General features: G+C 35.1%; 1 protein-coding gene across 1 annotated transcript; it reads right to left on the reverse strand.

The window, feature by feature from the left end:
- Positions 1–13,567: 13,567 nt before the first annotated feature.
- Positions 13,568–15,900, reverse strand: LOC112711644 (tubulin beta-2 chain). Its single transcript, XM_025764339.2, has 3 exons — positions 15,235–15,900; positions 14,561–14,830; positions 13,568–14,452 (listed from the first exon to the last, which is right to left on the reverse strand). Exons 1-3 carry the CDS (start codon positions 15,626–15,628, stop codon positions 13,773–13,775), a joined length of 1,344 nt encoding a protein of 447 aa, XP_025620124.1. The 5' UTR covers positions 15,629–15,900; the 3' UTR covers positions 13,568–13,772.
- Between the last annotated feature and the right edge of the window lie 1,079 nt (positions 15,901–16,979).

Genomic DNA, 16,979 nt, shown 5'->3' on the forward strand with positions numbered 1-16,979 from the left:
ATAATGATTGATTTATTTTGATGCTTGGCTGATTGATTCATCATTGATAAACTTGTTGGATTGAAAATTTATTTTTGGCAGTTCCTTTAATTGTGTAAAATATCAAAACTGCCTTGTTTTATTCTTCAAATATTTTTCATCATATTGTTTTGCTCTGATGTCCTAAACAGGAAAATATTTGAAAAATATTTGGATAGCCTTTTGTTATATGAAATGTTTGAGCAGTAAATCAGTTTATGATATCAAATGAGTTTTGATTATCAATTAAAATTGCTCATAAATCAAGCATTTAGCATTATAAAATTTGCTAAATAACATTGTTACTTGAAGCTTGATTTTAAATGTTACAGGTTAGTGCTTCCCTTGGTAAAATAAGCATACATCAAGGGGGAGCTATGTGACATTTAGAAAGGGGGAGAATTTCAAAATCAAAGGGAGTATTCCTTACTCAATCTTTAAATTTCTTTCCATTTCAATTTTAATAATGTTTGTCATCAAGGGGGAGATTGATGAGTTTGGAAAACTCTTATTTAATTTTGATGATGAACAAACATTATTAAAATGTTTAATTACAAAATTATTAATTTGATCTTAATTTATAATTGCCTAATTAATAATTTTGTTGTGCAGATTTTGTGCTGGGCCGAAACAAAAGAAAATTAACAAAGCCCAACTGTTGCATTATTGATTCAGCTTTGTGTTTGTAATTAAAGCTAGTTATAATTGGGCCAGAATAAATTGTTGCAAGCCCAAACAAATGCTTTCCATGCTTGATCCGAAATCAATTTTATCAGGAAAGCAAATGTTGACCAAATGGGCCAGCTTTGATCATAATGTCACAAGCCCAAATTATATTAAGAGAATAGGTTCCATTCTTGGTCCGAAACAAAGGAAAAATGAAAGCATAGTGCTTCCAACGGAACCAAGCCTCTAACAAAGTGATGGATTTCAAAATCTATTACATTGTTAAATAATGCATGGGGAACATGAGAGAGAAAATTCAGCTGAATTGATTGATGGCTATTATGTCAAACACGCCACTCTATGTTAGGGAAGTAAAAGCAAGCTATTCCCAATTAATTTGCTTAACCACTTTGCTTTGCTTTTCTTCAGATTCTTTTCATTCTCTCTCATCTCTTTCTTCTTCTTTCTTCGGTCCTTGTCCAGGAAACAACGGAAGAAATGTTCTTCAACACCGAAAGGAAGATGTTGCATGCGTCTAAGACCATCAAGCTAATGATGGCAAGAAAACACACTAAAATAAAAGTGAGCTGTGGCTAAGATACTTACCAAATGTGGTTAGATTTGGTGAGGCTATCTTGGGCCTTTCATGCTCAAAAATGGAAGAAGAAGATTCGGCCAGCTAGAGGAGATTCTTGAAGCATGGCTTGTCTTTGATTCTGCTCAACCACCACAGGGAGTAGCTAGAGTGGCGAAGTGATGGTTGAAGGCATAGATTGAAGCAGATGAAGTCATCATCATCATGAGGCATCAAGGGCCAGAAATCCATCTTGGAGAGGAAGCCAAGGATGGAGAGCCCGGATTGATGAAGGGTGATGATCAAGAAAGGACTAGAGGTAATTGCATGTTGGTTAATGCATGGTTATCTCTTCTCTCTCTGAGTGGTCGAACCGGTTCTGTGTTTGTTGAAGGAGGAAGAAGTTGGTTCGGTTTTGGCTTCAAGTGTGGAGGCTTTCCTCTTCTTTAAAAAGGGGGAACAACCACTGTTTGAAGCAAGGAGAAAATTTGAGAGTGCAAGGCACAGAGTTCTCAAAGCTACCTGAGCTAACAGTTTTTCTCTTCTCCTTCAATGTATTCTGTTTTGTAATTTTTCTGTTTAATTTTGTCATGTCTTGAGTCTCATGGAAAAAGGCAAACAAGTGAGGTTTGTATGAAAAAGCCATAGAGCGGAAAAAGGCAGAGAGTGCAAAATTAAAAGAAAAAGCCATAGATGTCTTAGAGTTTCTTTGTTCATCTATGTTGTGTATCATGATTCTGTGGGAATCTCCTTGTAAGTTGGGTTAGCACTTTACAAGTTGTAATCAGATTGATTATAGTGAAATTCCATCATGTTTGTGATGGAGACTGGATGTAGGCTGCACTGCACTTAGCAGCTGAACCAGGATATATCTGGGTGCAATCTTCTTCTCTTTCTACTCCATTTCTATTTTCCACTACATAGGAGCAAAAACCAGAATTATCTCGTGCCAAGTGACGAGACAAAACAAAAAGTCTCGTGGCAAGGGACGAGACAAAACAAAGTTGCTCGTGTCAAGAGACGAGCAAAAACAGAAAAGTCTTCTCTGAAGTTCAGCAAGTGTTAGCACCGAAAAAGGGGGCTAAGATTCAACCCCCCGTTCTCTTAGCCACTGAAACCATCAATGAGAATGCACTAAATGATAGGAGAAGAGCTTCGAATATCGTAACCCTCGTTCCAATTTTAATTTCACGTAATTTTCGATCCGGAGTTTCGATTGACGAGTCGTCAGTGGCTATGTGTTCATCTCGGAATTCTCTTCAATTCTATCTGAACAAAGTGGTAAGAAATTAGCATTTCTTTCCCCTCAATTTCGTGATTTTAGAATTTTGGTATTGAGAAATTGAATGATTTTGATGGTTTAGGTGAACTCTAGCAGCGAATAATCACTGGGTTTTGTCCAATAGATCCGTGGGTAAGGTAAGAATCTGTTAAACCTTTGTGAATCATTGAATTAGTGAACCCTATGATGATTATGGTGATATTGTTTGAATTAGATTGTGGTCTTGTTTATTTGGAGTTCAATTGGGCGGTTTGAAACGAAATATGAGTGATTAAGTTTGAGGAATTGACGTTTGGAAGCTTGAAACTTGTGAAAAGAGAGGTTTTTGAGGTGTTTCGAGCTTAGAAAGGAATCAACTAAGGTATGGTTTCGGTTTCTTATAGTTAATGTTTAATGTCTCATGAAAACTTAGGCTAGAAGACCTTAAGATAGGGATGAACTGAATGAATTATTGATGGACTGTGAAAATGGCATATGATATGTGATTTGATTTTATGAACGATTTGTTATTGGAGTGGGTTGATTTTTAGGAAAGACTTAATATTAAAAATTAGTTTGATTTTGAAATAATTCGATGCTGGAAATGATTTGAATGACTGGGAGGTATTTGGTTTGGTGGTTGGGACCCTTAAAAGATGGCAGAAGTTCGAGTTTTAAAGATAATGCTGAAATTTTTATTAAAAAAAAGAAGCTTCATTTGAAATGATTATTTAGAAAAAAATTTGGTTTTAAGGATTATATGTTTTAAGTTTGATTTATTTAAAACAAAAAGAATTATGTTTTGAGTTTAAATTATAGATGAACGGAATGTGAAGTGTGATAATGAGGAATGATGATAGTATTGATGATGAATTTGAGATTCAATGAGATCTGAAATGATGATGAGAATGAATTTAAAAGCATATGAGACTTGCAAAAATTGGGACGAATTATTGACCCTCTATACGTAAGATGTGACCGGATACTTTAACTTCTTGGGTTCCCCCATAGGCATGCATATATATATGAATTTGAGCTTGGGGTTTTGTCTCTCCCCATGGATGAGCCTGGGATTTTTCCCATGGATATTATTGAGCTTAGGGATGCGCGTACAGATGGACTGTCCAATGGTTAGCTACCAGGACATGTCGAGTTTGCTGTATAACCGACATATGAGCTCATTAGCCATAGAGCAGGCATGCATCATATGTATCTGTATGTTTTGCTTGAGTGTGCATTATTTTGGTTTGCCTAACTATTTAGTTCTGCTTATCTACTACTTGCTCTACTTGTTGTAATCGCTCCTCTATTTGTGTTTTCCTTACTTGAATTGTATGTGTATATTTTATGAGAGACACCCTCTTGGCAAAGGTATGAGAGGGGTGTTCCACCGGTGATTCGGAGAATTGGAAGAGACATAAAGTGAAGTGTTAAGTTAAAGTTAGATTTGAAACTTGAATATCTTAGATAACTTACCTAATTTCTGGTTTAGTTGAATCTTTAGGCTAAAATCTGAGTGTTGGAGTTCTAGGAATGCCTCTGACTTTTTTGGGACCTTTTATATTAAATATGCGGACACCTTTACCATGTTGAGAACCTCCGGTTCTCATTCCATATATATTTTGTTATTTTTCATATGCAGGTCGAGAGGCACCTTGTTGAGCGTCTGGAGACCCTCTAATGAGGCAGTCCCCATCACTAAAGGATATTGTACTGTTTTTCCTTCACTAAAGTTTTTTCCCACTGGATTTTTTTTTAGTAAGATTTTAACGAGGCAATAATCCTAAATGGACATCCAAGGGGAGTGTTACAATATGGATGTCTATTCAGTGTCTACTCAGCATTATTTATTCTTCTTTTCAAGTACTATTGGGAAGTACAAACATTAAAGAATAAACGGTGCATGTTTTCCAACATTTGAAAAAATGGAGCCTTGCACATGTATAAATAGAAGCATTGGCTGAGGCTTTTGATACAACAATAATAACAACGTTCTCTCTCTTTTATATTCTCTATCTTTCTTTATTTTACAAGTATTTTAAATACTCCTCTCTCTTATTCTTTATATATAATATTAGTAAATATATTAATCATCTCTATTATATTGAGATAGTAATTGTAGTGAATATTGTTATCTAATTATATTTTCTTATTTTATATTACCTCTTCCTTATTTATTTATTTATTTTACAACAGTTTTTAATGAGATTATATGATATAATAAGATACTTATGTAGAGGGGTGTTCGCAATGCGGTTTGAATCGATTTTGAATCAAAAATTCATCCGATTCGAACACTAATTTTACTCGCGGTACAGTTTGGATTGGACGATGTTTTTAAAAAATTCGATCTGATCCCATCCAATTTTAAGCGGTTTGGATTGGATTGAATTTGCGGTTTTGTAAACAAAAAAATTAAATACATATAATTAGTCTCAACATCAAATTTTCAATAATCAACAATGAGATAATAAGTCTCAATAATATCTTAAAAAATCAACGATAACATAACAATAAAAATAAAATTATAGGTTAATTAAAATAAATAAATAAATAACATTTTAAACATAAAATATTAATTAAATATTAATAATACATGAATAATATAAAAATATATAACAAATTAAACATAGTATAAGTATAATTGTAAATATAATAATAAAATAATATTATAGCACATTGTGCAGTTTGGATTGAATTGGATCAGTTATGAAAAATAGATCCAAAATTCGTTTTGATCTAGCGGTTTATAAAAAATAAAATCCAATCAAATCTAAATTAGTGTGGTTTGAATCAATTTTTAATTTGAATTAAATTAAATAAACGATTTAATTTAGATTGATTTGGATTTGAACACCTATATATACTAGTGCAATAAGATTGCAGCTTTTCACCATATTAAATAGCTAGATTTAAGATTCCTCCCTATAATATATCGTATTCTATATTTCCGAATAAATTTAGTATCTAGAATAGAATACCTCTCCCCAAGTTTTCGATCACCAACGTATATTCGTACTCTTCCTCTCAGTTGGATTTGGGCTTAAGCAAAATTTGAGCTGGCCCAGTCCATATTCTATAGTAATAGACAGCACAAAAATGGATGGGACAAATAAAAAAACGATGTGTTACAGAGACCTTTAAGCCTTTTTTTTCTTTTCGTTCACATGAGACCTTTAAGCTTTATTCCCTTAAACAAACCGTGAATTTGTTGGACGTCTTGGGATAAATGCATAAAGGTTTCTTTCTGAACTTTCTTTTTTTTTTTTTGACAAAAAGAATGTTAGCACGGAGTGCCAAGGACCTTTGGAACATTTGTGCAAAATATAAAAAGAGAAAACCAAGTTGAGTTGGTCTAGTGGTTAGCTCATTAGTCCGCTTAAGTAAGTGTCAGAAGTTTGAATTCTGCCTTGTACATACAGCGGCAAACCCTTAAATGGAGTTTAATACCGCGGCGAATTAGTCCTTGACCTGTCGGATTGGGGGATATCGTGGAAAACCAAAAAAAATAAAATAAAATAAAAGGAGAATAATTTTGTAGAAAATAAGAAAGATTAAACTTATATGCATGATGTATTTGAATATTTGATGTTATTGAAAACGTAAAAAGTGTTGTAAAATAAATAATTAAGGAAGATATAATAAATATAAAATAAGAAAGTGTAAATATAAAACCCTAGTATTACTATTCACTATAATTACTATCACAATATATTTACTAATATTGTAATAAAGTATATAAGAGAGAGAATAGTACGAAAGAGACAGAGTGAATAATGTTTTGATATTCTTATTGTTGTGTGCATATAAGACTTCAAATCATGTCCTATTTATACATGTATGAAGGGTTTATTTTTCAACTTTCATTTAACGAGATTCTCTTGGTAACATGATCTTTTTATCATGGAAAAGGTTGAACCGTTCAATGGACATCCACTTTTATTCTTATCACAACACTCCCATTTGGATATCCATTTAGAATTATTGTCTCGTTAAAACCTTACTAAAGAAAAACTCAGTGGGAAAAAAACCTTAGTGAAGGAAAAAGAGTACAATATCCTTTAGTGATAGGGACTGCCTCATTAAAAACCTTGTCAAGAAAAATTCAATGGAAAAAAAACCTGACCAAGGAAAAAAGAGTACAGTCTCCTCCTCTTGTCGACATCAGTTGATGTCTCGAAATCGGCACATCTCAATCTCATGTACCAATCTTTTAAAGGAGGATTTTGGGAGTGACTTTGTGAATAAATCTGCCATATTATTACTTGAGCGGATCTGTTGGATATCAATTGTCCCTTGATTTTGAAGATCATGGAACGCGTGATTAGTCAGTCCACATGATAACAGAATATATTGAATCAGGCTCCTCAGCCAAAAACACTCACGACTAGCTTCATGAATTGCTAGTATTTCAGCATGATTAGAGGAGGTTGCTGCTATCGTGTGTTTCGTGGACCTCCATGATATAGCTGTACCACCATATGTGAACAGGTATCCTATTTGAGATCTCCCTTTGTGTGGATCAGACAAGTACCCAGCATCTGCATAGCCAACTAATAGTGACTTGGATCCATAGGAATAAAATAATCCCATATCAACCGTTCCATGAAGATATCGAAAGATTTGTTTGATTCCACTCCAATGTCTTCTGGTTGGAGAGGAACTATACCTTGCTAGTAAATTCACCGCGAATGATATGTCAGGTCGCGTATTATTAGCAAGATACATTAGCGCTCCAATGGCACTAAGATATGGTACTTCATGACCAAGGATATCTTCATTCTCTTTTTTAGGACGGAATTGATCATTTTCCACATCCAAAGATCTTACGATCATTGGGGTACTCAAGGGATATGACTTATCCATATAAAATCTTTTCAAGATCTTTTCTATTTATGTTGTTTGATGAATAAAGATCTCATTTTTTAGATGCTCAATCTACATACCGAGACAAAATTTAGTCTTTCCAAGATCTTTCATTTCAAACTCTTTTTTTAGAGTTTTTATAATTATTAGAATCTCTTCAGGAGTTCCAATGATATTTAAATCATCAACGTACACAGCAATTATAATGAATCTAGATGTAGTTTTCTTTACGAAAATACATAGACAGGTATCATCATTCTTAAATTCATTTTTGGCCAGATACTTAGTAAGACGATTATACCACATTCATCCAGATTGCTTCAGACCATATAAAGATCTTTGCAGTTTGATCGAGTATAACCCTTGCGAATATTCATTGGATGGTTTAGATATCTTTAATCCTTCAGAAACTTTCATATAGATATCACGATCTAACGAGCCATACAAATAGGCTGTTACCACATCTATTAAATGCATATGCAGTTTATGATATGCAGATAAACTGACCAAATAACACCATGTTATCACATCCATTACAGGGGAATACATTTCTTCATAATCTATACCGGACCTTTGTAAAAAATCTTGTGCCACAAGTCGGGCTTTGTAGTGCACAACTTTATTTTTCTCATTTCGTTTTCTCACAAATACCCATCGGTATCCAACCGATTTTACATCTTCTGGTGTACGGACTACAAGTCCGAAGACTTCACGTTTTGCAAGTGAGTCTAACTCAGCCTTCATGGCTTTTTTCCATTTTAGCCAATCATTCCTTTGTCGACATTCTTCTACTGATCTTGGCTCAAGATCCTTATTTTCATGCATGATATTTAATGCCACATTATATGTAAATATTTCATTGACAATTGTCTTATTTCAATTCTATTTCTCTCCTGTAAAGACATAATTTATCGAGATCTCGTCATTTTCACAATTTTCAGGTACCTGAATGTCTTCTGGCGTTAAAACTATATCAGAATTTTAGACAACTGCAGGTATCTTTACTATGTCTTTTTCAACAGGAATCGTATTTACCTCTTTTCTTTTTCGAGGATTTTTGTCTTTGGAACCGACAGGCTTGCCACGCTTCTAGCGTGAATTTGCTTCAGTGGCTACTTGTCCTACTGGGACATCAATCCGAATTGGGATATTTTTCGCTGGTATATAAGATTTAGCTATCCTCTTTGTATCGGAAAATGCATCAGGCGATTCATTTGCTATTCTTTGCAAATGTATAATCTTTTGAACTTCTAGTTCACATTGCCCTGATCGAGGATCTAAATGCATCAACGATGACGCATTCCAATTAAGTTCCTTTTCAGGAAGCTTATTCTCTCCCCCTAATATTGGAAATGACAATCAGCAAATCGGGTTTTAAATACATCTCCCGTTTGTATCTCAAGATACCTTACTATAGATGGAGAATCATATCCAATATATATCCCAAATTTTCTTTGGGGTCCCATTTTGGTGCGATTAGGTGGTGCAATAGAAACATATATCGCACACTCAAATATTCTTAAATGGAAAACATTTGGTTGCTGGCCAAAAGCTAATTGCATAAGAGAGAACTGATGGTAACTCGTTGGCCTCAAACGAATAAGTGCTACGGCATGTAAAATAGCATGCCCCCAAATCGAGGTTGGGAGATTTGTTCTCATAAGTAAGGGTCTAGCAATTAATTGGAGGTGTTTAATAAGTGATTCTGCTAACCCATTTTGTGTGTGAACATGAGCTACTGGATGTTTAACACTTATTCCATTAGCCATACAATAAGCATCAAAAGCTTGGGAAGTAAATTCACTAGCATTATCAAGACAAATTGCTTTGATTGGATTTTCCGCAAATTGTGCTTTTAATCAAATAATTTGAGCCAGTAATCTCACAAACGCCAGGTTGTAAGAAGATAATAAGCACACATGTGACCATCTCGAAGTTGCGTCTATTAGGACCATAAAATATCTAAAAGATCCACATGGTGGATGAATAGGTCTACATATATCACCTTGAATCTTTTCTAGGAATTCAGGGGACTCACATCTAATCTTTACTGATGATGGCTTTAAAATTAACTTCCCTTGAGAACATGCAGCACAACAAAATTCACTAGATTTAAGAATCTTCTGGTTGTTTAGTGAATATTCATGGGAGTTTTCAATAATTCTCCACATCATGGTTGTTCCCGGATGACCCAATTGGTCGTGCCAAGTTATGAATTCATTTGGGCTAGTAAACTTCTGGTTTACAGTGGCATGTGATTCAATTGCACTAATCTTGGTATAATATAACTCAGATGAAAGTAAATGTAATTTTTCTAATATAACCTTTTTATTTAAATCATGAGTTGTGATACATAAATACTCATGATTTCCCTCCTTCATTGTTTCAATATGATATCTATTTCGGCGAATATCTTTGAAATTCAACAAGTTTCTCAGAGACTTGGTAGATAATAGTGTATTATTTATTATGAATTTTGTCCTCCAGGAAACAAAATCATAGCTCTTTTGGAGCCTTCAATCACATTGTTTGAGCCAATAATAGTATTAACGTATTCTTCTTTCAGCACAAGACGGGTAAAATTTATATCACTTTTGAGAATAGTGTGCGAACTTGCACTATTCGCAAGGCAAATATCTTCACTATAAGTCCTTGCCATTCTCTTCAAAGATAAATAATAATAATAAAATGAGTAGTATGCACAGGTAAATTGAATACTTGATCGGAATTATTTTTCTAATAAACACTGTACATAAAAATAATGTCATATACTGAAATTTTATTTTTAAAACTTGACACATTTAATAATTTTAAAATTCATAAACATTAATATTTCATTGTTTATATATATTATATTTGAAACTTAAATACATAGAAAATAAAACTTAACAATAAGTTCTTTACATTATTTATTTACATGGATACTTATCAATCCCACATATTAAACTATTCCATCATTGATCAAATGATCAATATTTCCTTCAGGATCTTCAAAGAAATCAAATACATCATAATGAGTGGTGGAGTTTTCAACATCATTTGAAACAAAATTTGTTTCCTTTCCTTTGTCATCATTTTTCAAAGATGCTTGGTAAAGATCGACTAGGTGCCTTGGGGTACGGCAGGTACATGACCAATGGCCCTTTCCATCACAACGGAAACACTTATCCTCTATTGATTTATTATGCCCAATATTTCTTTCTTTATCCCACTTCTGGTGAGATCCTCTCTTTTGAATATAATTCATTTTCCTTCCATAATTTTTCTTGTTATTAAAACCTTGCCATTTACCTCTTTTGGGGTAATTTGCCGCATTTACTTTAGGAAATGGGGCGGCGCCAGCTGGGCGCGCTTAATAATTTTTCAAAAGCAACTCATTGTTGCGTCCAATAACAAGAAAACAAGAAATTAACTCAGAATATTTTTTAAATTCTTTTTCTCAATACTGCTACTGCAGAAGCACATTCAAGGCATGGAAGGTCGAGAAAGTTCTCTCTAACATATCGGGCTTGATGAAGTATCACCGTCTTTTAATGATTGTACCTTTCTTCAAGGTCTTTCCAAATATCTGCAGGATCTTTTAATATGAGATATTCATTTTTCAATCCCTCGTCAAGATGGCGACAAAGAAAAATTATGGCTTTGGCTTTATCCTTCTGGATGCATTATTTTCAGCCTTAATGATATCTCCAAGATCCATTGAATCAAGATGGATTTCACCATCTAATATCAATGATAAATAATTGTTTTCAGATATATCAAGAGCATTGCATTCAAGATGAGAGAGTTTCAACATAATGAAAATTTGTTACCTGAGTCTTCCTAAACATTTGATAAGAGTCTCGTGCTGATAACGTGTTGTAAAATAAATAATTAAGGAAGATATAATAAATATAAAATAAGAAAGTGTAAATATAAAATTCTACTATTACTATTCACTACAATTACTATCACAATATATTTACTAATATTGTAATAAAGTATATAAGAAAGAGAATAGTAAGAAAAAAGAGAGAGTGAAGAATGTTTTGCTATTCTTATTGTTGTGTGCATATAAAACTTCAGATCATGTCCTATTTATACATGTATAAAGAGTTTATTTTTCAACCTTCATTTAATGAGATTCTCTTTGTAACATGATCATTTTATCATGAAAAAAGTTGAACTGTGCAATGGACATTCATTTTTGTTCTTATCACAACAAAAAGTGCCCTTATTATTATTAAGGCATGGACAATTGTTAGCAAAATCTAAAATATATTTAGCGTATAACCAACAATTTTATTTTATTCTTCTTTCCTTTGCAAAAAAAAAAAAGAAAAAAATATACTTAATTAATTGAATCCTTTTTATGTTCATTATGCAACTGCTAACCATAAAATATGCCTCCTACTTTTATATGTTACTCAATTTGCTCGGCAATAATATGCTGCTGTTTAAGAATTTTTCTTCCATTTAGTTGGATAAGAGAAAAACGTGTGTTCTGCACATCTAGTTCTTTGATTTCACCGTTCGGATCTTTGATTCGATGTCTGTAGCTAGAGATATTAGCCACGTACAGTAGCTCTGTTTTTGTGGTATTTTCATCTTTTTGTTCTTGTTTTGAAAGTTTTGAAACTTGGGTTGTTTGGCTTGTTGTATGCACGTTTTGTACAATAATTTATGACTCTCTTGTACCATATTTTTCATCATAGTGAAGGTATATTCTGGTCTTGGTGACTTGTGGTTTTTACTTCTTGCATTGAGGATGTTTTCCATGTTAAAAATTTTGGTGTGTTAGCTTGTCTCTAATTTTTGGTTTATGTGATTTTTCAGGTGCAATTGGGTATTATTGTGCTGGTGTTAATATTTGTTGTGAGTGGATATTGTTGCTCCTCTAATTCTTGCAAGGGAATTGTGTGTTTTATTTCTATCAAGAAAAACGTGCATGATTCTTACTCCAATCACAAGAATATTTTGATAGTTGCTGCTATGATTATTATATTTGAACTTATCGCTTGATATATGTGTTGTGATGTGTGGATGTGTGTATGTCATAGATCTATGGTTATTAGTTTGTGGCTTTGTGCATCACGATGAAATATTTTCGTGTAAGTCATGAATTTCTTCTATCTAGATTGCTCGAGATACCTCATATTCCCACATTTCATTGCACCTTCGTGCATCTGGTTTATCAATTTTGTTTCATGTCAGTTTCATTGTTATATTATCTTAACTGTCTAATTCTGCCAGCTATCAGAACGGAATAAAACTCAATTTCATAAACTGAAAACATTATTTTTATTCCATATAAGAAAGGGTGAACATATTTTGCAGTTATTGGTTGGTAACCAATTAATTAATGATCTCTCATGGATCGCATGAGTGATGCCTTACCATGAGGTTAATATCTAGCCTGAAATACCGAGTGAACATTTATTAATTTTGAAACAGTTGTTGTGGTCCTCCAAGATCTCTGTCCCAACAGATTACAATTATGTTAGCATATAAGAAAACACTCCATTATAATTGCGCCTGTATGCCAGCAACCTTTTGCAAATGCAATTTCTCTATCCGAAAAAATAAAAAACCATTTCTATACCCTACTTTGTTGTCATTGTATTTGGTAAAATCCGGGAGTGGATCCTTCCATTTTTTTTCTCTTAATTAACTTTGTTTGTTGGAAGATTTTAATAATAAAATTTCTGCGAAACAAGACTATATGATAGAAGACTATATAAGAATGTCATTGAAAAATGTCATTGAATCAAATTGGTTAGCTACTGGCAGTTTTTTTTGGTTTGTTTTGGGGCATAATCGCTTAGCTAACATAACAAGCGTACCAATAAAAAGGGTAGAAATGCAACGAAAGAGGATAAAGAGGAGGAACAGAACAACTTGCAATGTAGCACGACATAAAAGCATGCAGAGAAGTGACAGGGACAACAATTTTTTGTGATTTGTAACCATCAAATAGTCATCAATGATGATACAACAACTTTTTGTAATTTGTAACCATCAAATAGTCATCAATGATGATTTTAGTAGTATGAAATTAGTATGAAATTTTATCTAATGACTCACTTTTGTTTGCTGGTCAAAATTTAACAAAGTTGTTGGCCCTTAGACTTTTCCAAACATGAATATAATTCAACCAATTAAGAGAGGGTTCAACTGATCCAAAATGTATAGATAATCAAATATGGCAAGAATAATCAATTAGATTTCAACTACTGGAAACTACCAGGGTCAAGAATTTAACATTGTACACTTGCACAAGAAAAATACTAAAATCTATAATACCATAGCCACACAACGGCAAAATCAATCCGGAGAAAGGTAGAAAAACAAAAACACATCATCAATACGATATTATCACAACAAACACAATAAAAAACACTATAACATTTAAGCATCCTCCTCCTGAACCTCTTCCTCATCTTCATAGTACTCATCATCATCTGCGGTTGCATCTTGGTACTGCTGGTACTCTGATACAAGATCATTCATGTTGCTCTCGGCCTCCGTGAACTCCATCTCATCCATACCCTCTCCAGTGTACCAGTGCAAGAAAGCTTTCCTACGGAACATAGCAGTGAATTGCTCACTGACCCTGCGGAACATCTCCTGAATGGATGTGGAGTTTCCAATAAAGGTGGATGCCATCTTTAGACCAGTTGGAGGGATATCACAAACAGTGGACTTGACATTGTTGGGAATCCATTCAACAAAATATGATGAATTCTTGTTTTGGACATTTATCATCTGCTCATCAACCTCCTTTGTGCTCATCTTGCCACGGAACATGGCAGATGCTGTCAGGTAGCGCCCATGGCGAGGATCAGCAGCACACATCATATTCTTGGCATCCCACATCTGCTGGGTCAACTCGGGTACAGTGAGAGCCCTGTACTGCTGTGATCCACGGGATGTGAGGGGGGCAAAACCCACCATGAAGAAATGTAGACGCGGGAAAGGGATGAGGTTCACCGCAAGTTTGCGGAGATCAGAGTTCAATTGACCAGGGAACCGAAGACAACATGTTACACCACTCATTGTGGCTGAGATCAAATGGTTCAAGTCTCCAACTGTGAAAACAAAAGAGGAGCTAAAGCTAAATCTTTGCAATGCATTACAAAAATAAAAAGTTCATGTCACGCTGAGCATTATTAACAAATTATTGGAAAAGAACTCACAGCTAGGGGTGGTGAGTTTAAGGGTGCGGAAGCAGATATCATATAATGCTTCGTTGTCCAAAACCATGCACTCATCGGCATTCTCAACAAGCTGGTGAACCGAGAGAGTTGCGTTGTAAGGCTCAACAACAGTGTCAGAAACCTTAGGAGATGGGAACACCGAGAAAGTGAGCATCATTCTATCGGGGTATTCTTCTCTGATCTTGGAGATCAGAAGGGTTCCCATTCCGGAACCAGTTCCACCACCAAGGGAGTGGCAAACCTGAAATCCTGAAAAAAGAAGACGTTATGTTATCATCCAATTACAAGTAAAAGTAGCATAGAACAGAGGAAAAACTTTTGAACATGTTTTGCAAAATTCGCACAACAAAAGTTTACTTTTCAAAACCAGCGTATAACAAATTTTCTTCCCCATATCCATCTATCTATATATTCTCTAAAATTCAACATCATTTCTTCGAATTTTCAACGCGGCTTTGGAAAAACAGCGACCACGGAAATTCGATTCTTAGAAGAAATGACGAAAACAAACAAACATGCTTGATGCAACGAACTGGTTTATTTTTGAAAACACAATCTCAGAAAATGACGTAAAATTACAAAACAAAACGCCCACAAACTCAGAAGAATTACTTAAACCCTACATTCGAAACTAGAACAGAACCGAATATTACCTTGAAGGCAGTCACAGTTCTCTGCCTCCTTCCTGACGACGTCGAGAACCGAGTCAATCAACTCAGCCCCCTCTGTGTAGTGTCCCTTGGCCCAGTTGTTACCGGCGCCGGACTGCCCGAAAACGAAGTTATCAGGCCGGAAAATCTGACCGTACGGACCAGATCTGACACTGTCCATGGTGCCGGGCTCCAGATCCATGAGAACAGCCCTGGGAACGAACCTGCCACAACTTGCCTCATTGTAGTACACGTTCACTCGCTCCAATTGCAGGTCGTTGTTCCCACCGTACCTTCCCGTCGAGTCGATCCCGTGCTCCGCGCACACCACCTCCCAGAACTTGGCACCTATCTGGTTGCCGCATTGCCCTCCCTGGATGTGAAGAATCTCACGCATTTTCGAAGACGAGGGAGAAGAAAAAAACGAGTTCTGTAGAGAGTGAGTGAATGTGTGTGAAAAGTGGGAACGCTGTTCTGTGAAATGAGCGACGGAGATAAAGAGGATTTTATAGGTGGGAGTTAACGGAATCGTGACGGTGTTACGTGAGGTTCGGCAGTTAGCGGGGGGATTTGACGGTAGCGTTGGGTTTAAGGGGGAATTTCAATTTTGAAATGCTAACGGAAATTTTGAATCTGGTTAGGCATTTATCCCGTGCAATCTGTTTAGTTGTTCCCATCATCTCTGGTCGTTGATTTAAAGAGTTGTGATATGTGTTGACACGTGGAGGCTTAAGATTTTGTGAAGTTTCGGCCGTTAATGCGTTGGAGGAGCGAATCAGGGTACGTCCTCTGACAACACATCGGAACCTGTGTGGTGGGAGAGTAGGAAGGTGACGCTCGGTGTTGGCGAGTGATGGAGACGCGCTTTTTTCATGTGGGGCTTTCTTTTGGCCCTTGGGCCATTGCACATGAAAAGGAGGGCATCGGTTGCACGTGATTGCGGGCTGTGTCATGTGAGTTGCACTTCTTGAAAGCTTCCAGGGCATTGCTTGCATAGTTGTATATTCTCCCCATTCACGTTCAGTAGTCGACTGTTTCTTATGTTTTCTTAATTCCCATATTGTTATTGATTAATTTGGAATGGCTAAACATCTCTAATCTCTTCATGGTACAAAGCGAAAAGTACTCAGCTTTATATGCAGCAAATATCAAAATTATTTAGTTCTGAGTGAACATACGAAGGTCTGGAGAGCTCAAAGTATAATATGCTCGGATTGTTGATTAAAATTGATACATTATATTCAACCACTAATGTACTTATATGTCCACTAATGTCCCTAAAGTTGTAGGCATCATAGGTTAGCGTTGCAAGTACTAAAATGAACTAATAATTTGGAATTATCTATACAATTCTTTCCCCCTATATCTCATTATGCTTTGTTCCCAACTACTGTCATCAATTAATATGGCGGGTGGTGTTCTGAGGGATCCACACACAGGTTGTGCAAACTTTTGTTTCACTCTAGGCAAAAATCGATATGGTGGTGGACCCATCACCCATCTAATACTAAAATAGTATGTAGGGCCGTGTTCTTCCATGGATAATAAGAGTAGAAGCAAAGGAGTGAAAAGCAACATCAAGTGAGAGCAGAGGTACTGATCACAAAGACCCTTCGTGACAAAGTTATGACTTCTTTGCTTTTTATTGCTTTTTCATGGATCCAATGTATCTCCAGCTATAAATATAATCAATAAATTAATCATGACAAAATGAAGTTGGTACGTTTTTTTATCACTCTTTCAAATCA

The sequence above is a fragment of the Arachis hypogaea genome, chromosome 9 (assembly GCF_003086295.3).
Source record: "Arachis hypogaea cultivar Tifrunner chromosome 9, arahy.Tifrunner.gnm2.J5K5, whole genome shotgun sequence".
In the NCBI taxonomy this organism is placed as follows: domain Eukaryota; kingdom Viridiplantae; phylum Streptophyta; class Magnoliopsida; order Fabales; family Fabaceae; genus Arachis; species Arachis hypogaea.

What these genes read in the sequence shown, in the direction of transcription:
- LOC112711644 (XM_025764339.2), bottom strand. Translation starts at nt 15,628, where the DNA reads ATGCGTGAGATTCTTCACATCCAGGGAGGGCAATGCGGCAACCAGATA. An exon ending in GAACTGTGACTGCCTTCAAG is followed by an intron (nt 14,831 to 15,234) that starts GTAATATTCGGT and finishes TTCTTTTTTCAG; the next exon opens with GATTTCAGGTTTGCCACTCC. An exon ending in TAAACTCACCACCCCTAGCT is followed by an intron (nt 14,453 to 14,560) that starts GTGAGTTCTTTT and finishes TTGTTTTCACAG; the next exon opens with TTGGAGACTTGAACCATTTG.